Here is a 23,833-nt window from a genome sequence, read left to right as displayed (position 1 = left end):
TAATGTAATAAAAGATTCTGACTGATATTGTAATAACATTTTTACCGATAAAGTAAAACCTTATTACATTATTGGAGATTTATTACATTTTCAGGTGGGTCTTTTTTTAAAAAAAAAATGATAATGTAAAGCTTGACAGATAATGTAATATAGAGGGTTTCTCCATACAGGCCCGTAACAGTCTCCAAACCGCTCACTTGGAGGAGGAGCGTGGTGATGAGGAGGACACACACACAGCTGGCGGACAACAAGTGCATCCCTGCAACTCTTTCAGATCCTCAGTCTGTTCGCCCGGTTCTTTGTTGAAAGCCCAAGAACGGTCCGAAGCAATCTTCAGTTCACAGTCAAAGTATTTATTGAGGTCACATATAAAGTAATACAGCGCTGGTCTCAGACTGACAGAGCTCCCGCAGGATCTCTGCCAGAATGAGCATAGTTGTCAGACAAAAGTTCACATTTATCATGTTGGGTTTGACCAAACCCTGTACAATAATCAGATATACGTTACAGAATATAATTGGTCAGTTCCCAAGGCCTGGGCATACCATATCTTTGTTCTGGACATGTGATAAACAACCTGTATGAGTGTGTGTTGTGTGAAGCGCGTATCTAAATGCAATAGACATCACAAACAGAGAAGAGGAGACAAGACTGTCAACAACCAGAGTGCCATCTGCCTTTTTGTTATGAGAAGTGGAGAAGTGGCTCTCACCAGTCATGTTATCCTTACGACTCTAGGCTATGAAAGACATTCATGTAGGTTAAAGATCATGGGATGAAAACACATGAGATGACCTTAAAGAGCCTGGGGCCTCATTTATAGAACTTCCTTACGCACAAAACGGGGTTTGAAAGTTGCGTACGCAACTTCCTACGCAAAGGTTGTGATTGATAAAAATAAACTTAGCGTGAGAATGTGCGCACCGGTACGCCAACTTTGATGCTTGCGTACGAATATTTTGGAGACGGGGAAACTGGCGGTGCAGATGGTGAGGTGGTGAACTGAAGCCAGATTGATCTCATACATTTAATGTCATCACATATCAGACTTATAGAGCCGCGTAATCATAAACACCCAAGTCTGCAGTGTTATAGATGTGTTCCTTCAGTGAGCTGTTAGGCCTACTACTGTATGCACAATGTTCATATATCATACTTCCATCTTCAAATGATACAGAGCGGTGGATGGCACTGATGGATTAGTATTAATTGTGACAAGGTGTGCAACAATCATTCAGTTTGCTGAGTAAGCATATAAATAGTGCGGTGACACTCGTGCGTAATGCTGCACAATGGATGCGCTGGCACTGCTGGAAGATCACGCAAATGGTAGGATCAGGATGGAGAGAAGTTTTCGGGACCACGGAGATTCCCTGGCCCATGATGATGACTGGCTAATAAGCCGATTTAGATTCCCTAGAGCGGTGCTCTTGGATCTATGTGCTGAACTGGGCCCAGTGTCAGATAGACCCACTCGCCGGAACCGCGCCATCCCGGTGCATATCCAGGTGCTGACCACTCGGGGGTTTCTGGCGACTGGCTCCTTTCAGTGGGAATTAGCCGACAGGTAAGTGTCTGATATGATTAATATTATATAATATTACATTGTCTGTCTAAAGCCCCTTTTGGGTATAATTCAGTTAAATTATGTCCTTAGGTCTGGGATATCGCAGCCATCCCTCAGCGCCATAATGCCAGCCGTTTTGGATGGCATTATAAAAATGACCAGTCGATACATCAGGTTTCCTTACACTGTGGGTGAACAGGCCAACATTAAAAGGCAATTTGCAGCAATGTCCGGTTTCCCAAATTTAATCGGCGCAATTGACTGCACTCACATTGCTATAAGGGCTCCGAGTGAAAATGAATTTGCTTATGTGAATCGAAAAAATGTGCATTCACTCAATGTACAAATTATTTGTACCTCGGACATGATCTTGACGAATGTAGTGGCACGGTGGCCTGGGTCAACACACTTCTTTTTCATTTCTGCCACAGACTCTGTGGCACTGGAACTATTCACTGCGGTGACGACGTGCTGCCGCTCATTTTTTTTATTTTATTCGTGACGCCACTACTGTGACCACCAAACAGAATATCCTTTCTGGCCTGCACCTCACCCACAAGCACCTCGATTTCAGTCTCCCGTTTCTTTTTCTTTTCTCTGCCATGATCGAAAGTAAAATGCCATTGATCAGCAGGCATATTTATATGCAAAGACATTCATGAGGTACTTTGCATTGACCATTCGTGGCAAAATGTGGGTGTGTCGGGGGCGGGATGTGAGGTGAATCCACCTGCGCAATCTTCCAGGTGGAGTGTGATTTATAAAGGGAAAATTGCGTGCAGGTGTGAGTACGCACGGTTTTATAAATCCGAATATTTTTTGGCGTACGCCATTTTCAGCTTTTGGGCGCGTGCACACTTTTAGTCTGGATTCTACGCAATGTTTTATAAATGAGGCTGCTAGGGGCCTCATTTATAAAACATTGCGTAGAATCCATACTTAAAGTGTGCCTACGCCCAAAAGCTGAAAATGGCGTACGCCAAAAAATATTCGGATTTATAAAACCGTGCGTACTCACACCTGCACGCAATTTTCCCTTTATAAATCACACTCCACCTGGAAGATTGCGCAGGTGGATTCACCTCACATCCCGCCCCCGACACACCCACATTTTACCATGAATGGTCAATGCAAAGTACCTCATGAATGTCTTTGCATATAAATATGCCTGCTGATCAATGGCATTTTACGTTCGATCATGGCAGAGAAAAGAAAAAGAAATTTTACGGAGACTGAAATCGAGGTGCTTGTGGGTGAGGTGGAGGCCAGAAAGGATATTTTGTTTGGTGGTCACAGTAGTGGCGTCACGAATACAATTAAAAAAAAAAAAAAGAGTGGCGGCACGTCGTCACCGCAGTGAATAGTTCCAGTGCCACAGAGCGATCTGTGGCAGAAATTACAGATCCCTACACTACTGTGCGTCAGGATGAATGAGACATGTGTTGACCCAGGCCACCGTGCCACTACATTCGTCAAGATCATGTCCGAGGTACAAATAATTTGTACATTGAGTGAATGCACATTTTTTCGGTTCACATAAGCAAATTCATTTTCACCCGGAGCCCTTATAGCAATGTGAGTGCAGTCAATTGCGCCGATTACATTTGGGAAACCGGACATTGCTGCAAATTGCCTTTTAATGTTGGCCTGTTCACCCACAGTGTAAGGAAACCTGATTTATCGACTGGTCATTTTTATAATGCCATCCAAAACGGCTGGCATTATGGCGCTGAGGGATGGCTGCGATATCCCAGACCTAAGGACATAATTTAACTGATTTATACCCAAAGGGGGCTTTAGACAGACAATGTACCATTATATAATATTAATCATATCAAACACTTACCTGTCGGCTAATTCCCACTGAAAGGAGCCAGTCGCCAGAAACCCCAGAGTGGCCAGCACCTGGATATGCACCGGGATGGCGCGGTTCCGGCGGGTGGGTCTATCTAACACTGGGCCCAGTTCAGCACATAGATCCAAGAGCACCGCTCTAGGGAATCTAAATCGGCTTATTAGCCAGTCATCATCATGGGCCAGGGAATCTCCGTGGTCCCTAAAACTTCTCTCCATCCTGATCCTTCCATTTGCGTGATCTTCCAGCAGTGCCAGCGCATCCATTGTGCAGCATTACGCACGAGTGTCACCGCACTATTTATATGCTTACTCAGCAAATTGAATGATTGTTACACACCTTGTCAGAATTACTACTAATCCATCAGTGTCATCCACCGCACTGTATCATTTGAAGATGGAAGTATGAACATTGTGCATACAATAGTAGGCCTAACGGCTCATTAAAGGAACACATCTATAACACTGCAGACTTGGGTGTTTATGATTACGCGGCTCTATAAGTCTGATATGTGATGACATTAAATGTATGAGATCAATCTGGCTTCAATTCACCACCTCACCATCTGCACCGCCAGTTTCCCCGCCTCCAAAATATTCGTACGCAAGCATCAAAGTTGGCGTACCGGTGCGCACATTCTCACGCTAAGTTTATTTTTATAAATCACAACCTTTGCGTAGGAAGTTGCGTACGCAACTTTCAAGCCCCGTTTTGTGCGTAAGCAAGTTTTATAAATGAGGCCCCTGGTGAGCCTGTGAAGCTCAGCGTGATGCTGCAGCAGTCTGTGCTGCAGCAGTCTGTGCTGCTGATGGTTTCTGTGGATTTTCATTGTGATGGTTGACTTTGAAGAGTTGCTGCTGGATGTTGATGTTTGTCTTCTTTCTGTTCATGAAGCTTTATTGAAACAGGAGTCCGTCTCTGCAGGGGCCTCATTTATAAAACATTGCGTAGAATCCATACTAAAAGTGTGCGTACGCCCAAAAGCTGAAAATGGCGTACGCCAAAAAATATTCGGATTTATAAAACGTGCGTACTCACACCTGCACGCAATTTTCCCTTTATAAATCACACTCCACCTGGAAGATTGCGCAGGTGGATTCACCTCACATCCCGCCCCCGACACACCCACATTTTACCATGAATGGTCAATGCAAAGTACCTCATGAATGACTTTGCATATAAATATACCTGCTGATCAATGGCATTTTACGTTCGATCATGGCAGAGAAAAGAAAAAGAAATTTTACGGAGACTGAAATCGAGGTGCTTGTGGGTGAGGTGGAGGCCAGAAAGGATATTTTGTTTGGTGGTCACAGTAGTGGCGTCACGAATACAATTAAAAAAAAAAAAAAGAGTGGCGGCACGTCGTCACCGCAGTGAATAGTTCCAGTGCCACAGAGCGATCTGTGGCAGAAATTACAGATCCCTACACTACTGTGCGTCAGGATGAATGAGACATGTGTTGACCCAGGCCACCGTGCCACTACATTCGTCAAGATCATGTCCGAGGTACAAATAATTTGTACATTGAGTGAATGCACATTTTTTCGGTTCACATAAGCAAATTCATTTTCACCCGGAGCCCTTATAGCAATGTGAGTGCAGTCAATTGCGCCGATTACATTTGGGAAACCGGACATTGCTGCAAATTGCCTTTTAATGTTGGCCTGTTCACCCACAGTGTAAGGAAACCTGATTTATCGACTGGTCATTTTTATAATGCCATCCAAAACGGCTGGCATTATGGCGCTGAGGGATGGCTGCGATATCCCAGACCTAAGGACATAATTTAACTGATTTATACCCAAAGGGGGCTTTAGACAGACAATGTACCATTATATAATATTAATCATATCAAACACTTACCTGTCGGCTAATTCCCACTGAAAGGAGCCAGTCGCCAGAAACCCCAGAGTGGCCAGCACCTGGATATGCACCGGGATGGCGCGGTTCCGGCGGGTGGGTCTATCTAACACTGGGCCCAGTTCAGCACATAGATCCAAGAGCACCGCTCTAGGGAATCTAAATCGGCTTATTAGCCAGTCATCATCATGGGCCAGGGAATCTCCGTGGTCCCTAAAACTTCTCTCCATCCTGATCCTTCCATTTGCGTGATCTTCCAGCAGTGCCAGCGCATCCATTGTGCAGCATTACGCACGAGTGTCACCGCACTATTTATATGCTTACTCAGCAAATTGAATGATTGTTACACACCTTGTCAGAATTACTACTAATCCATCAGTGTCATCCACCGCACTGTATCATTTGAAGATGGAAGTATGAACATTGTGCATACAATAGTAGGCCTAACGGCTCATTAAAGGAACACATCTATAACACTGCAGACTTGGGTGTTTATGATTACGCGGCTCTATAAGTCTGATATGTGATGACATTAAATGTATGAGATCAATCTGGCTTCAATTCACCACCTCACCATCTGCACCGCCAGTTTCCCCGCCTCCAAAATATTCGTACGCAAGCATCAAAGTTGGCGTACCGGTGCGCACATTCTCACGCTAAGTTTATTTTTATAAATCACAACCTTTGCGTAGGAAGTTGCGTACGCAACTTTCAAGCCCCGTTTTGTGCGTAAGCAAGTTTTATAAATGAGGCCCCTGGTGAGCCTGTGAAGCTCAGCGTGATGCTGCAGCAGTCTGTGCTGCAGCAGTCTGTGCTGCTGATGGTTTCTGTGGATTTTCATTGTGATGGTTGACTTTGAAGAGTTGCTGCTGGATGTTGATGTTTGTCTTCTTTCTGTTCATGAAGCTTTATTGAAACAGGAGTCCGTCTCTGCAGGGGCCTCATTTATAAAACATTGCGTAGAATCCATACTAAAAGTGTGCGTACGCCCAAAAGCTGAAAATGGCGTACGCCAAAAAATATTCGGATTTATAAAACGTGCGTACTCACACCTGCACGCAATTTTCCCTTTATAAATCACACTCCACCTGGAAGATTGCGCAGGTGGATTCACCTCACATCCCGCCCCCGACACACCCACATTTTACCATGAATGGTCAATGCAAAGTACCTCATGAATGACTTTGCATATAAATATACCTGCTGATCAATGGCATTTTACGTTCGATCATGGCAGAGAAAAGAAAAAGAAATTTTACGGAGACTGAAATCGAGGTGCTTGTGGGTGAGGTGGAGGCCAGAAAGGATATTTTGTTTGGTGGTCACAGTAGTGGCGTCGCGAATAAAAAAAAAAAAATGAGTGGCAGCACGTCGTCACCGCAGTGAATAGTTCCAGAGCCACAGAGCGATGTGTGGCAGAAACTACAGATCCCTACACTACTGTGCGTCAGGATGAATGAGTCATGTGTTGACCCAGGCCACCGTGCCACTACATTCGTCAAGATCATGTCCGAGGTACAAATAATTTGTACATTGAGTGAATGCACATTTTTTCGATTCACATAAGCAAATTCATTTTCACTCGGAGCCCTTATAGCAATGTGAGTGCAGTCAATTGCGCCGATTAAATTTGGGAAACCGGACATTGCTGCAAATTGCCTTTTAATGTTGGCCTGTTCACCCACAGTGTAAGGAAACCTGATGTATCGACTGGTCATTTTTATAATGCCATCCAAAACGGCTGGCATTATGGCGCTGAGGGATGGCTGCGATATCCCAGACCTAAGGACATAATTTAACTGAATTATACCCAAAAGGGGCTTTAGACAGACAATGTAATATTATATAATATTAATCATATCAGACACTTACCTGTCGGCTAATTCCCACTGAAAGGAGCCAGTCGCCAGAAACCCCCGAGTGGTCAGCACCTGGATATGCACCGGGATGGCGCGGTTCCGGCGAGTGGGTCTATCTGACACTGGGCCCAGTTCAGCACATAGATCCAAGAGCACCGCTCTAGGGAATCTAAATCGGCTTATTAGCCAGTCATCATCATGGGCCAGGGAATCTCCGTGGTCCCGAAAACTTCTCTCCATCCTGATCCTACCATTTGCGTGATCTTCCAGCAGTGCCAGCGCATCCATTGTGCAGCATTACGCACGAGTGTCACCGCACTATTTATATGCTTACTCAGCAAACTGAATGATTGTTGCACACCTTGTCACAATTAATACTAATCCATCAGTGCCATCCACCGCTCTGTATCATTTGAAGATGGAAGTATGATATATGAACATTGTGTATACAGTAGTAGGCCTAACGGCTCATTAAAGGAACACATCTATAACACTGCAGACTTGGGTGTTTATGATTACGCGGCTCTATAAGTCTGATATGTGATGACATTAAATGTATGAGATCAATCTGGCTTCAATTCACCACCTCACCATCTGCACCGCCAGTTTCCCCGCCTCCAAAATATTCGTACGCAAGCATCAAAGTTGGCGTACCGGTGCGCACATTCTCACGCTAAGTTTATTTTTATAAATCACAACCTTTGCGTAGGAAGTTGCGTACGCAACTTCCAAGCCCCGTTTTGTGCGTAAGCAAGTTTTATAAATGAGGCCCCTGGTCTTTTACTGGAACAGCTTAAAATATTCTCACAGCTTCGCACCATGTTTTCATTGGTTTGAAGAAAACTGTGTTGAAAGCTCAGTTGCAGGCAGAAATGAGCACATCCAGAGTTTTTGAAGACGCTGATTGATTTCCTCTTCAGTTCCTGAAATGAATCCAGTGTGAACCATCAGAAATAAAGACAGACTTGCTGCAGCGTTAATGTAAATTATTCAAGTATCAATAAAGGTCCAATGTGTCAGAGATGGCCAGAACTTTAGAGTCAAACCACTGCCACTGTCCTCCTGGCCTGCTGTCTGGCTCTGACATCATGCAGAACCCTCAGTGGGGGGACAGTGGGCCATCAGAGTTTGTGGTCGGGGACCTCTCACACCTGCTGTAGAAGGTGTTGAGTTCCTCAGCTGCTCTGGAGGACGGGCTGATAGCAGGACCTTTCTTCTTGTGGGCAGTGATGGTCCTGAGTGGGTTCCAGACGGCTGCTGGTTCTGGTCTTGGTGCTTGAATCAGCTCTGAGTTCACTGAGCTGTTTGGTGAAGCAGGGCTTGTGGTTTTGGACCTCATGATGGTTTTGGTTGTGAGGCAGACCTGCTGACAGAAGCTGATATTTGTTGTTGTTGTCGTCCGGATTATGGGATGGAAAAGCACGAGCAGCTGAAATTTTCCTCAGATGTGATGAAGTTCTTTTAAAAATGTTAGATTGACAAACTGATCAGAGGCTCATGTTGAAGTTGTCGATTGTACGACCAGATGTAAAATGCAGGAACAGCAGGAACAGCAACAACACTCATCCAGTGAAACTTAAAGCCATGAGTGTGTTTGTCGTGGTGCATGCTGGGAAGCGTCCCTGACAATGTCCACTCACAAAAACTGCAGTTTATCGTCTCATATGTACTTCAGCATGTTTTTGTTTCCAGACTACAGTAAAAATCAGTGATTTTAGTCTCTGTAGAACTAAAAATGTTCATTGAATTATTGGATTGTTTGACTTTTTCAGTTGTGTTTGATAAAACCAGAGAATAACTTGATTTGATCTCAGTAACTAACACTCGGTTAAAGTGATCTCAGGTTTTAAAGCTCACTAAAGACACTTCCTGCAGCCCAGATGAACACGTCCTCAACTGGCAGCGATCAAGGGTCAACATGTATTTCATCTTTATTTGCTCAATAAAACATGAACTTGATGAAAACTGATGTCAGTGTCAGTCAGATCTGATTAAAATTTAACTCTCTCAGGCCTCTCTGGCTGTTTGGACTTTACTTTCATTCTCTCTGGATGTTGTGGAACAGATTGTTTTCTCCGTCTCAGCCTCCAGCCAAAGGTAAAGAATCAACTGTGAAATGTTTTACTCGTTAGCACAAGCTGTCGTTAGCTTAGCTTAGATCATGAGCTGATGTGACTCTAACACCTCTGGGAAGAAACATGTTGGTGTGAAACTCACGAATAAAGACTTTATACAGAGAACAAAAAGATTAATAAACTTAAACATCTCTCTCTCTCTCTGCTCCTTCCTGTCTGAACTTTACTTTCACTTCTGCCTTCGGTGTGTCACAGTTTGTTTTCTCCTCTGAAGCTCCAGCTGAAGGTAAAGTAACTCGTTTCAGGTGTTTTTTACTCAAGCTGTCGTTAGCTTAGCTTCAGCACAAACGGCATCGATCTGCAGCTCCGTCCATTGTTTCTCCAAACTCTGAGTTTAACTGTGAACTCTGGACGAAGGAGCTGAAAGCAGCTCCGTTAAAAACATCGGCCATGTTGTGTGGATGTTTGTGAGTGTAAACGCTGGAATAAGAGCAGAAGCAGAGCGAGTTGATCCTCAATAGTTGATGTGGAGACAGCAGGGAGGAGCATTCAGAGGGCTGTGAGGAGCTGAAACCTTTTTTTCTCAATTCAATCTGTAACTGTGTCACTAAATGAGCTGTCAGAGCTCTGAACTCTCCTCCAACAGCAACGAGTGTCGCTGCTTTTTCTCACTTTGTGCTTCAATGTGATCAAGAATCAAATCAAAGATTCCTCTTTTAATATGACCTGAGAGGGTTTGATTGAGACAGGCTTTTATTTTGAAAGGATCTCTCAGTGGTGGAAAGAAACTAATTTACTCAAGTACTGCAGTTAAGTACAGTCTAGAAGTACTTGTATTTTTTTTCTATTGTATTTCATTATTTCTACTCCATAAATATTTGACTTTTACTTCATTTTGTGACTTTTCAAATTAAGACTTTAAATCAAATCAAATGATCAGTCCGTTAAACTTCCTAAAAGTCGATAAAACAGTTAAAAGTTGCTCCACGTCGACCGACTCCAACATTAAAGTACTCGTTACCCATCAGTGATACAATAATCCAGTAATCTAACTGTTCAAGGAGCCGTTCTGATGGACTTTGTTCTCACAGGTGAAATCTAATATTTGTTGCTGCCACATTAGTTTGTGTGAAGTGAAGCTTCATTTTTGATCTCAGTTTAATCATCGCGCTGCCTCTGTGGACTTTGGCTCCTTATCAAGGTTCAACATTCAGCTTCATTGTCTTTATAACAGGATTGACCAATAAAATGCAGTTACAACTCCTCCAAGATTTGACATGAGAATCAAACACTGAAACAGAGCAAAGTTTAGAACAATATCACAAAAGAAATAAAAAGGAAAACTAAATTAGATTGACAGGAAGATACAGTACATATATATATACATACACATGTACACAGATAATCACGTACTGTGTGCAGTATGAGTGTAATATACAAGTTATACTGCAAAACCTGAGACAGTGGGAATGAGGGCAGTGCAAAGGTGATGGTGGTTTTGTGCAAAAGAACAACAGCAGAATAATCCAATGTAAAATCCACGAATGCAGCAAAATGTAAAGAACAATTCTCGATGCGAAACCTGTCGAACGTGTCGAGCTGAGGTCCATCACAATCATCTGGAGACGCTTTGTCACAGTCGGTCCACTTTTATGTCACGACCATGTAAAGAAACTTTCAGTCATGTTGAATTTACTGAATATTCCACAAACTGAAGCTTCCTGTCAGATTCAGTCAGTGTGTGTCAGTGGATGTCAACGGTCGTCCATCCATCAAGTGTGTGTTCACTTCACTGCAGCTTCATGGCGCCATCTAGTGGACTGATAGAAGTACAGCAGCTCGGCCTCACACTGCTGTCTGACTGCATTCAGCTGACACTGATATGAAAGACGAGATAACAGCCAATCAGAGGAGGAGCAGCTGATATTTGGACAGGAGAAACCATGAAAGGATGATTTCAGCTGATGTGCACATGAATGATTTGTGTTTCCTCTCCAGATCAAAGTGTGTGTGAGCTGACGTGAGTTCAGCAGCATGAATCGGTGTGAGGACAGAGAGGAGGGAGTCCGTCCCTCTAAAACCAGTCTGTGTGGGGACGATGATGGCCAGACCGAAGCTCAGAGGTGAGACCAGGATCTCTGACTGTCCAGGACTCATCTCCATGTCAGAGCACTCGAATCTCTCCACCATCATTATTCACACTCAAAGCTCTGTGTGTGTTGTGTTGAAGGCCAGAGCAGCAGGACCCACCAGACTCTGCTGGACCTGGACCTGGACCTGGACCCAGCTGTGTGTCCCTCAGGAGTGACCAGTCAATGCATCACCTGATTGACTTTAAACAGCAACATGTCTCTGACAGACAGTAAGTTGTTCTCAGTATTAAACTCGTGTTGGACAATTTGACCTGAAATGTCCATATGTCCTCCTCATGTTGTCCACTGCTGATGTTTGTCCTCATTAAATCCAGTCTGACCAGTTGTCCTTTTCATGTCCATGTTGTCCTAGAATGATGATGAAGGTTAGAGCTAGATTAGTGTTAAAGGACATTTGTCCAGTCTGTCCCTAAACAGCACTGACATGTCCACATGTGGACACTGAAAGCTGAGGATAATATGAGGCTTCAGCACAAATCCAGTGGGGACCTTCCAAAGTCTCTTTACCATCAAACTTCCTCTTTGAATGTTGGACTAAAATGCTTCACTGACCATCGTCTCTAAATAACAGTCAGGATATTTGTGCTGAGTCTCGTGATGCAAACGTTAGAAAACAGACCAACAGAGTCGGTGCTGATGGACTCCACAGTTTAGTTTGTTGTCTGTCAATCACAGTAAAATCTGCTCAGAAATCAGTCCGTTGAGTCCTGCTTTGGTCCGACATTTGATGGACAAATGAAGCGATGATCCACAGACTGAAATCATTCAGCTTCATGTTTGATTGAACTTTGGTGTGTTGATCCTTTTCTTGTTGATAGCTGCTAGTTTCTCCAGCAGCTTCTGAGTCTGAAGAAGAAAAAGTGATTTTCCATCCCTGGTGGTCTTCCTCTGTGTCTAACAGGATCGATGGGAGACCAGCCTCTGATGGACCTGGACCTGGATCTGAGTCTGGACCTGAACCCAGCTGTGTGTCCTTGAACAGTGAATGGTCGATGGGTCACCTCATTGACTTTAAAGTAGATCGACCGTCTGCTGCAAAGAGGTAAACTGTTAATAACATTAAAATATTACAGATTCTTGTTTGAACTGTTATTTATCCAGAGAAATTTTTTAAACCTGTTTGTTTATTTTCAGCATCGTTCTTCTTCTCATTCGTTTGTATCCTCACATGTGGAAGCTGCCCAGTATAACCAGTCTTCAACTCTTGACTCCAGTTGAACATTTCCTCCACACACACATTCTGACTGATGACTGCACGAGTATAAATCAGTGACTTGATTGAGGCTAACAGATGCTAACGAAGGCTAACCCTGATTCCACTGAGTTCCTCCATCAAATCAACATGTTGTGGTTTTCAGTCATGTGACAACACAAACACAAACATGTCAGTGATAACAGCTGGCCTGAGATCAGCTGCTGTGAAACACAGAATGAAGCAACACAGAGAGTCTGCGGAAACACACAGTCTGTTTGTGATTGATGCTGCTGATGGATTCACAAAGTCAAGAACGACACTGACGGCAGCATCATGGCGCCTCACATCAGGCTGGAGTTGTGCCTCTGTGAAGACGTCTGATGCAGAGAAGGGTGTTATGGGTAACTAAAGGCTGCAGGAGCTCAGAGAGGAGACAAAGCTCAAAAATGTGTTGTGTGTCCAACAAGTGGACAAGAACAAATACATGTTGTCCAAGAATAAAAGAAAGAGCCAGAACAACTTCTATGAGCAACAGCTGCACCTGTTTTCTTCATGTAGTCCAGAGAAGAACGTTCCAGCTTTCATTTGAAGCACAGCTGGATGTGAAATCACCCTCAGCTTTGCTTTGATCCAGTATTCTCTGCTTCTCTCTTTGGTTTTCTTATGTTTCATTGTCTTTATTGTGACTCACTGCCAATTTGTGCTGGACAGGTAGCATCCAGTTAGCTTGTGTGAGCTGTGTGATGCTGTCCACAGTATTATAGGGGTCAATGAGAACTGGAGGGACTCAACCAGACAAGCTGGTGAACCAGCACAGTAAAGTGAAAGCTGCACAGAAATGCAGACTGGACTGTTGATTCACGGTGGGATCAGCAGTACGAGCAACATTTTAATGTCAGTGGAAACCATCTGATTCAATGTTGGAATCAACACTTCAGCTCAAAGGACCTTCAGCTGGTGTTTGTCTCTGTGTGGACTGACATGATGTGAGCTAATTCTTCATGATTCCTCCACAGAGTCCATCAGGAGAGCTCAGAGGTTCCCAGTGGTCAGTCTGCCCAGCAGCATCAAACTCACGTGGACTCCATATTTATGGTCTGTACATGTACAACAGCTGCTTTCAAATCTATTCTGTTCACAATAATCTCCACACTGCACTTTTTAGACCAGTGGACCATCAGTCTGTCCAACATGGATCTGATGTTTGCTTCCATGATTTCACTTTGTGTCATTCATAGAATCTTCTGTTCCAGCTGCTGGAGGAGAACATTGTCTCTTTTGTGAGGAACGAGCTGAAGAAGATCAAGACGGTTCTGAGTCCAGATGACCCAGAATGCTTAGAGAGTCAGGGGGAGGATGAGGATGAGGATGCAGAGCAGAGGAGGAGCAGCAGAGAGGCATTTCTGGAGATCACACAGCACTTCCTGAGGAGAATGAAGGAGGAGGAGCTGGCTGAGCATCTGCAGAGCAGTAAGAGGATTTCTCTAAAGGTTTAACTGCTGGATCAGTGGAACATTCACTGATGTCTCAACAGATGGACCAAAATATGTTCAGACAAGGACATTAAATTCTCATCTGAACTTTATCAGTCACTTATTGATTTATTTGTTGTGTCTTCATTCAGAACTTTTTGCTCCAGTTTGTCGGCGTCAATTAAATCTTAAATCTAACCTGAAGGAGAAGTTCCAGTGTGTGTTTGAGGGGATCGCTAAAGCAGGAAAGCGGACCCTCCTGAATCAGATCTACACAGAGCTCTTCATCACAGAGGGAGGGACTGGACAGGTCAATGATGAACATGAGGTCAGACAGATTGAAACAGCATCCAGGAAACCACACGGACCAGAAACCACAATCAGACAAGAAGACATCTTTAAACCCTCACCTGGACGAGATGAACGAATCAGAACAGTGATGACCAAAGGAGTGGCTGGCATTGGGAAGACGGTCTTAACACAGAAGTTCACTCTGGACTGGGCTGAAGACAAAGTCCACCAGGACATACAGTTCATGTTTCCATTCACTTTCAGAGAGCTGAATGTGCTGAAAGAGAAAAAGTTCAGCTTGGTGGAACTTGTTCATCACTTCTTTCCTGAAACCAAAGAAGCAGGAATCTGCAGGTTTGAAGAGTTCAGGGTTTTGTTCATCCTTGACGGTCTGGATGAGTGTCGACTTCCTCTGGACTTCCACAACAATGAGATCCTGACTGATGTTACAAAGTCCACCTCAGTGGATGTGCTGCTGACAAACCTCATCAGGAGGAACCTGCTTCCCTCTGCTCGCCTCTGGATAACCACACGACCTGCAGCAGCCAATCAGATCCCTCCTGAGTATGTTGACATGGTGACAGAGGTCAGAGGGTTCACTGATGAACAGAAGGAGGAGTACTTCAGGAAGAGGTTCAGAGACAAGGAGCAGGCCAACAGAATCATCTCCCACATCAAGACATCACGAAGCCTCCACATCATGTGCCACATCCCGGTCTTCTGCTGGATCACTGCTACAGTTCTGGAGGATGTGATGAAGACCAGAGAGGAAGGAGAGCTGCCCAAGACCCTGACTCAGATGTACATCCACTTCCTGGCGGTTCAGTCCAAAGTGAAGAACATCAAGTATGATGGAGGAGCTGAGTCAGATCCACAGTGGACTCCAGAGAGCAGGGAGATGATTGAGTCTCTGGGAAAACTGGCTTTTGAGCAGCTGCAGAAAGGAAACCTGATCTTCTACGAATCAGACCTGACAGAGTGTGGCATCGATATCAGAGCAGCCTCAGTGTACTCAGGAGTGTTCACACAGATCTTCAAAGAGGAGAGAGGACTGTACCAGGACAAGGTGTTCTGCTTCGTCCATCTGAGTGTTCAGGAGTTTCTGGCTGCTCTTCATGTCCATCTGACCTTCATCAAGTCTGGAGTCAATCTGCTGTCAGAAGAACAAACAACCTACCATGACTCTGCAGAGACACATCTCCACCAGAGTGCTGTGGACAAGGCCTTACAGAGTCCAAATGGACACCTGGACTTGTTCCTCCGATTCCTCCTGGGTCTTTCCCTGCAGACCAATCAGACTCTCCTACCAGGCCTGCTGACACAGACAGGAAGTGGCTCAAAAACCAATCAGGTAACAGTCGAGTACATCAAGAAGAAGATTGAAGAGACGCCTTCTGCAGAGCAAAGCATCAATCTGTTCCACTGTCTGAATGAACTGAATGATCGTTCTCTGGTGGATCAGATCCAACAGTCCTTGAGTTCAGGAAGACTCTCCACAGATAAACTGTCTCCTGCTCAGTGGTCAGCTCTGGTCTTCATCTTACTGTCATCAGAAAAAGATCTGGACACGTTTGACCTGAAGAAATTCTCTGCTTCAGAGGAGGCTCTTCAGAAGCTGCTGCCAGTGGTCAAAGCCTCCAACAAAGCTCTGTAAGTACAGAGATAGTGAAGTTTCTTCATGAATAAATACTCTGATATCTAACTTACTCTTTGCTTCCTTGCTGTGTCTCTTCAGACTGAGTGGGTGTAACCTCTCAGAGAGAAGCTGTGAAGTTCTGTCCTCAGTCCTCAGATCTCAGTCCTCCAGTCTGAGAGAGCTGGACCTCAGTAACAACAACCTGCAAGATTCAGGAGTGAAGCTGCTGTCTGCTGGACTGGAGAGTCCACACTGTGCACTGGAAACTCTCCGGTCAGATCAAGTTACTGTTTGTTTTGACAAGCATAGACGCTGTATCACGTTTAGCTCTGGAGGATGAACTCTGAATCAGTTTGACAAAACTTTTAAAGTGTGCTCTTCTTTGTGTGAGCTGCCTCTACAAAACAGCTTTATTTGTTAACTGAGGTTTCCTTCATCAGCCTCTGTGCAGATTCCTAAAGAAGAGATGTTTGGTTCATCAACACTGTCCCTGCAAATAGACAAGAGAGACATGCTGACAGAAAGCTACGAGCCGATGATAAATACCAATGAACTCATCAGTTGTTCTATTAGCTGCAGTACCAGCAGTGTCAAATGAAACTGACAGTAAATCAGGACCAAACATAAAACCAGAATCCAAAGTGGTCTCTGGATTCTGTACCTTCATCATTCTTTTAGTGTGTTGAAGATCTGCTGTGTCAGATTTAAAGTGTTAATATGACCTGAAGCAAACAGAGACAAAATGATTGATTACCAGCTAAAAGCAAGAAGTTTCCTGTGGCTGAAAACAACATGAAGCATCAGGTTTGTTCTGCTGTGGTCACACGGCTTTGAACGTCTGGCTCAGCAGGTCTGCAGACAGAATGTATTCCCTCAGCTGAGAGTCTGGATCCTCATAGAGAAAACCATCAGGAGAAGAATTAAAGTTCAGTCTGAAACTGAACAGAACCTCGTCTGGAGCAGGTCAGGTGTGCAGTATCAGTCACCACAGAGATCTTCATAACACTGAAAACTGTTCTCAGCTCAACAGACCTGCTGACCATTGGTCTCTGTTTGGAGTTCAGCCCTCTGGTTGTGTTTTTCTCTTGTTTGCTTTGTAAAACAAACAGCCTGCCGTGCTCATCCAGTGGATTGTGAGCTGTAGTTTTCCCGGGAAACACACTGACCTCTTTGGCTGTCACAGTCTCTGTCACTATCTGGCCTGAGTGGGTAATCTTGACCACAACCAATCCTCAGATCAGGCAGTGATCATCCTTCGCACCTGGCCTGGTGCTGCTCCACCCTTTGCTGACGGAGTGTCTCTAGGCTGGACATAGTGGACAGGCCGGAGTCCACGGCACCACCTGCCTCTGGCTGTCCCTCCACACGCACCGAGCCTGGAAAAATCACTGATGCAGCAGGGCAGGGTTTGTTTTGAGCAGAGAGAGAGGACTCATCAGGGAAGATGGCGACTGCAGGGTCCATCCAATGGCTGGACAGGCTGCTGTTGGCAGGTGCTGGTCCAGTCTCAGAGCTGGGTCTGGGTCCAGCTCGCCAGAGAATGAAGCAAAGTGGTGCTTGATGTGTGTGGCCATCAGGAGGGATTGTGACAGCCTCAACCACAAACACAACCAAAGCTCCACAGAACACAGCCTCTATGGCTGACTCAAACTGTTCCTCTGAATATATCACACAACTCTGAGCTTTCAGTCAGTGGAACAGCAGCACAGCTGTGTTCTTACAGACATGAGGACAATGAATGGACGCCTGCGTGGACTGCGACACGCTCAGTGAATTATTTCCTACCAGCTCAGTGAACTTGTAGCTTGAAACTTCAGTGTCACTCACAAAGATAGGAAATTTGTGTTTCAGTCTCTCAGACTCTGAAACTTCACTGCTGAAAATATCTGAAGTATATTCAGATTATCTGTTTGCACAAAACCTTTTCAAACATGGAAAAATATTTCTACAGCTAAACTTTCATTTGTGAGATTTTTTAAATCAAACTCACACATTCAGATTCGTGCATACTATTTTTTCACATGTACACAAAAGATGATGTTCAAACTCAAAATATCAATGAGCCTCATTTTCTCCCAGATTCATTTTTTATATCATGTGACGTTGGTTTCTGGATGTCTATTTATTCCTGATTCAGTGATGATTTATTGTCACATCTACAACATGTTTATGATGGAACAGCAAAGATTTGAATGCACGCTGAGACGAGACTCAACATTTTAAAATAAATGTTCTTTTTCTTCATCTTCTTCTTCAGACTGAGTGGCTGTAACCTCTCAGAGAGAAGCCGTGAAGTTCTGTCCTCAGTCCTCAGCTCCCAGTCCTCCAGTCTGAGAGAGCTGGACCTGAGTAACAACAACCTGCAGGATTCAGGAGTGAAGCTGCTGTCTGCTGGACTGGAGAGTCCACTCTGTGCACTGGAAACTCTCAGGTCAGATCAAGTTACTGTTTGTTGTAAAAGTGTTGACGTCTTTCTTTCACCTCAGAAGTCCACACGTTTGACACATACATATATTGATTGGCAGATTTTTTCTCTCAATGTTCCTTTCATTAATGAAGTCTGGCTGAGATGGAAATCCTCATTTCTGTTTTGTTGTCATGTGATTTTGATTAGTGGACGTCACTTTATTCCTGATTCAGTCATGATTAATTACCACAAAGGTGTCGCTGAGGACTTCAGGAAGTGAAGTGTCGAGTGTAAGGTCGTTGACCTCAAACACAGAAACTGCTGAGAATTATTATGTGTTGTAAATTCTCCCACGTGATGCTGCTCAGCCTATCAGATCTCTGCATTTTGAGAGCAATGGTTTGATGGACACAGCAGGACTCTCAGATGATCTTCCATGTGTGTTGTTCTGTGTGTTTGCAGGCTGTCAGGCTGTCTGATCACAGAGGAAGGCTGTGCTTCTCTGGCCTCAGCTCTGAGATCCAACCCCTCCCATCTGAGAGATCTGGACCTGAGCTACAATCATCCAGGAGACTCAGGAGTGAAGCTACTGTCTGCTGGACTGGAGGATCCTCACTGCAGACTGGACACTCTCAGGTATGAAGAGGCTGCTGCAGCCACAGTCAGTCAGTGTGAAAGAGGAGGAAGAGCTGGAAACATGTTGTCTGTCTTTTTGGTTGATGGTGGATGTGAGTGAGACATGAACAATCACACATGTAGGAAACCTTTGTCCTTTGATCACAACATAAACACTGGTTGAACATGAAAAGGACATATTTGTGTTGGAGGTCTCAAGGAGAACATCTCCAGGAACAAACATGATAATGACCTGTTGGTCATAATTGATGCAGTTTGGACAGATCTCTGTATGGTAAAAGAACTGTCTGTCAGTTTGACAAATGTCCTTTTTGTCTTCCAAAGACATAAAAACAAGCTTCCAATAAGTCCAAAGCAGTTCTATTTATTTCAAACTGCTGGAACCTGACAACCACAGAACAGAGCAGGACTTTTGAGATGCTTCATTCAAGTGTTTTCCTCAAAATGTTGGACTGTTCCTTCATCAGTGGAGAACAATTGGACTGAACATGGTCTTCACAGCAAACATGGCTTGTAAGTATTTCCATGTACAGACATCAAGTGGCTCTTCTTGTTCTGGTGAACTTCAGGAAGTTTGATTTCCAAACAACAGAGTCATGATGACTTGTCTCAAATATTGAATTTATTGACAGTATTCACACTTCTAATGAACACATGAAGCATGGTCACACATGACGGGGAGAACCGTGTCCACTAATCAATGATTAAAGCTCTATTGGTTTGTTCAGTGAAGACAAAGTCAGACTGATTATTAATCATCACAGGTGGGAGAGCGAGAGAGCGATCAATGAATGAAGCAGCTTAGAATAGAAGATCAACATATTGTGTTTGTGTGTATGAGAGTGATGTAACGTCCATGTTTGCATGCTGAAAGAGGAGGTGCTGCTCTGACCCCCCTCCTCCTTTCAGGGTGGAGCCTGCTGGAGTCCGATGGTTGAGACCAGGTCTGAGGAAGTGTAAGTGTGTCTTTAATTTGACTGATGAAAACAAAGCTCATTCAGCCATCTTCAAACTGTGACATCACTCATTCACATCTCTGATGTCATCATCAAACTGTCCATCAATCAACAGATGATGGATCAATAACTGCAGCTGTTTTCTTCTTCTTCTCTCCATCAGATTCCTGTGAACTCAAACTGGACACAAACACAGTGACCAGAAAGATCAAACTGTCTGACAACAACAGGACGATGACACTGGTGAAGGAGCGTCAGTCATATCCTGATCATCCAGACAGGTTTGACCACTGGCCTCAGCTGCTGTGTGGAACTGGTCTGACTGGTCGCTGTTACTGGGAGGTCGAGTGTAGAGGAAGAGTTGATGTATCAGTGAGTTACAGAAGAATCAGAAGGAAAGGAGACAGTGATGAGTGTGTGTTTGGATGGAATGATCAGTCCTGGAGTCTGTTCTGCTCTCATGGTCGTTACTCTGTCCGTCACAATAAGAGAACAATGTCCATCTCCTCCTCCTCCTCCTCTGTCTCTCACAGAGTAGGAGTGTATGTGGACTGTCCTGCTGGCACTCTGTCCTTCTACAGAGTCTCCTCTGACTCACTGATCCACCTCCACACCTTCAACACCACATTCACTGAACCTCTTTATCCTGGCTTTGGGTTCAGGTTCTGGTCCAGGTCTGGTTCCTCAGTGTCTCTGTGTCCTCTGTAGGAGGGAGAATCTCCTCCTGTTAGAGAAACACTGCTGAACAGATCAGTTGAGTCTGTGCAGGATCTCAGTCACATCAGTCTTTCAGGTTATTGGAATAAATTGATCAATGAACTTTGTTGAAAATAATTGAAAAGATTCCTCATTTACTTTGTAAACTTCTTCTACTTCCAGTCCTTTAAAGATGGAAGCTGTGATCATTAAACTGTGGAAACGCTGTTGACTTGAACCTGCAGCTGTGTGTTGATTTTATTCTGGATCTTCTTCCAATCAAAGTTGAATGTTGCTGTGAGTGTTTTCTGGTCTTTCTTCAGGTCAGGACTGCTGCCCGGACTCAGCTGAAAGATACAGAGAAACTTTTCTGATGCTGTTGTCCATAAAGAAATGTTTTTTTTCCAGTTTGGTGTGGAAGAACTCACTTGGTCTTCACAGAGCCATGACTGGAACCACATCCGACACCTTTGGTATTAACTGGAGCACTGACTGTGAGCCAGACCTGATCACCGACATCAGTGTTGGACCTCAGTGATGCTCTGGTGTCCGACTGGGATCAAACAGCAGCTTCAATATCTGCTGCAAAGGCTGAGCGCAGAAAACTGGAGGTTGATGTGGCAGCACAGGCATGAACACAGTGTCACAGTTACGTTAATCACACAATGAGTGAAAGTTCAGCCGTCCACACACTTTTGGCCACAGTGTGACAAAAAGCCAAAGCGCAGACTGAGATGAAGCTGCTCTCTTTAGTTCAGTGAAGGTGTTTTGTCCTGTCAGGTTTTGAGTCGCTGACACCTTCATGAAACTGTGCAGATTGTCAAGTTCTTCCAGTCCAGCAGGGGGCAGCATCATCCCACTGATGAAGAGGAGGGAGCCCACGAGAGGAATCAATGTGAGTCAGATGAATGGAAACACCACAGAGTCCAGATTTCACACTGAAGACACGACAAATTGTGAACTTTGAGAGGAAACACACGAACAAACGCTGGTTTTCCTGCAAAATCTCTGCTTAATATTCAAAACCTTCCTCTAAAATTCAGCCTTCTCTCAATGTTTTCCACAAAATATTTCACATTTTCACCGTTTTACTGCAGTGTCGTACTGACTGAGTCTCTGTGTGTTTCTGTGTGTATTTCTGTGTGTTGTTGTGTATTGTGATGGGACTCTGTCCTCCAAACGTTTGAAATATGTCACTTTTTCTTCTTAAATTAGGACTTTTTGTACATTTTATCTTCTAAATTGTGTGATTTTATTGCCAAATGTTGTGTTTCTTCCTCTGTGTGTTTTAAAGGTTGTGTGTCTGTGTGTTGGTGTGTGTTGTGCTTTTTGTGCATCAGTGTGTCCTTGTTGCTGTTGTCATGAGGATGTTGATCATGTGATCAGCTGATTCTCTCACTTTAAACTCAGTCAGACGTTCCATCATCACTTTCAGCCTCCTGAACACACAAACACACGGTGAGCCTCTCCTCAAAAATTTAGTAGATAGATCAACTGAAGACACGATGTTCATACAAACGGGCTGTTTCTGCAGCTGTTTGATGTCTGAATATTGATTTCAGACAAAAAGGTCTTAATGTTTTATTTTGAAGGCTTGAATCAGGTGGTTTGTTTTGATGTGAACAGGGGAAAAGGACAACTCAGGACCACAGCCTTAACAGTACCCCCCCCCCCCCCCCCCCCCTAAGGGCGCCTCCCGCCCAATAATTTAGACCTAATATATCATTGTAATTTCGAGAATCTGGAGAATTTAGTAAAGCAAGATCTGAATAGGTGGAAAATCTTACCTCTCACATTATCTGAAAAGATAAATATCATTAAAATGAATGTTTTGCCATGCTTTTTGTTTCTATTTCAGAATCTGCCTACATACATACCACCCACAAGTTTTAATGTTTGGGATGGGCTGCTTAGAAAATTTTTATGGGACGAAAAGAAGCCAAAAGTGAAACTTAAAATTTTGCAACAACAAAAAAAAAAAAAAAAGAAAGAAAGAAAGAAAGAAAGAAAGAAAGAAAGAGGGGGACTTGCATTACCAAATGTAATTAACTACTGTTACTCAGCACAGGTGAAACCAATTTTAATATGGATGAATAATGAGATGAGACCCAAATGGAAACTCTTTGAGTTTAATTTGGCTGAATCACTCAGTACTTTGATTTTCTCAGTTTCGAAAAAAGCACAGATTAAAACACAAAGTTATTCTGTACATAACACATTTAAAATCTGGAGAAGAATATGTAAAATAACCAGAGTTAAGGAACAGGAAATCACTTGTTTAAGAGAGATAGCCTGGGATCCAGATTTTATTCCAAATAGTATTGATGATGTTTTTAAAAATGGGAGATTAAGGGCCTCACAAGATTCTATCAAATGTACAAGGAAGAAGCAATGGATTCTTTTGAAAATACAGTAAATAGATATGGTTTAAACAAGAATCACTTTTACAGATATTTGCAAGTGAGAAACTATTTGAAGGAAAAAGTCCAAATTACATCTCTTGGAGATCTCCATCCCATTGTGAGACATATGATAAAGGCCAATCAAAACCATAATTTGAAAAATATAACTGGACAAATATATCAAATATTTCAGGATTACGGAACCGAAGACATAAATAACATTAAGGATAAATGGCAGATAGAACTGAAAACATCTATATCAGATGACGAGTGGAATCAGAGTCTTAAAGATCATTTCTCAAACATAAAATCACCTTCTGCCAAGAATATGCTTGGAAGATAAATATACAGTATTTTAGAACACCAGTGATGTTAAGCAAATATACACAGAATAATTCTAGCTGCTGGAGGGAATGCGGGGAAGACAAAGCGGACCACACTCACATATTCTTTACATGTAAAAAAATAGAAATGTATTGGTCAGAAGTCATACACATAATAGAACAGATGTTTGGGAAATTGGGCCAATTTAATAAACACACTTTATGGTTAGGAATAGGTTTTAATGGCCTTCAAAAGGATGAAGAATATTTATTTTGGATTCTGAGAATTACAGCACTCAAACAAATAACAAGAAACTGGAAAAAGTTGGAAGCCCCCAAAGTAAATAAATGGCTAGAGACTGTAGAGAATATTTATAGGATGGAGAGGGAAAAACTACTTACCGTTTATGTGCGCATTTATATTACGTGTGTGCATGTGTATTTCTT

At 43.5% G+C, this 23,833-nt stretch overlaps 1 protein-coding gene across 1 annotated transcript; it reads left to right on the top strand.

Annotated features, from left to right (window-relative positions):
- Window positions 1–12,359: 12,359 nt before the first annotated feature.
- Window positions 12,360–20,673, top strand: LOC143317607 (NLR family CARD domain-containing protein 3-like). Its single transcript, XM_076725698.1, has 8 exons — window positions 12,360–12,414; window positions 13,584–13,662; window positions 13,821–14,037; window positions 14,192–15,980; window positions 16,066–16,239; window positions 18,224–18,397; window positions 19,919–19,965; window positions 20,129–20,673. The coding sequence occupies exons 1-8, from the start codon at window positions 12,365–12,367 to the stop codon at window positions 20,671–20,673; spliced, it is 3,075 nt and encodes a 1,024-aa protein (XP_076581813.1). The 5' UTR covers window positions 12,360–12,364.
- Window positions 20,674–23,833: the final 3,160 nt, after the last annotated feature.

The sequence above is a fragment of the Chaetodon auriga genome (genome assembly GCF_051107435.1).
Source record: "Chaetodon auriga isolate fChaAug3 chromosome 23 unlocalized genomic scaffold, fChaAug3.hap1 SUPER_23_unloc_1, whole genome shotgun sequence".
NCBI classification, from domain to species: domain Eukaryota; kingdom Metazoa; phylum Chordata; class Actinopteri; order Chaetodontiformes; family Chaetodontidae; genus Chaetodon; species Chaetodon auriga.
Note: the sequence above shows the minus strand (reverse complement) of the source record. Positions and strands in the feature narration are given on the sequence as shown.

Excerpts from the sequence above, each read along its gene's own strand:
- LOC143317607 (XM_076725698.1), top strand. The coding sequence starts at position 12,365 with ATGGGTCACCTCATTGACTTTAAAGTAGATCGACCGTCTGCTGCAAAG. Across the intron at positions 12,415-13,583 it reads CGACCGTCTGCTGCAAAGAG|AGTCCATCAGGAGAGCTCAG; the intron begins GTAAACTGTTAA and ends ATTCCTCCACAG. Across the intron at positions 18,398-19,918 it reads TGTGCACTGGAAACTCTCAG|GGTGGAGCCTGCTGGAGTCC; the intron begins GTCAGATCAAGT and ends TCCTCCTTTCAG.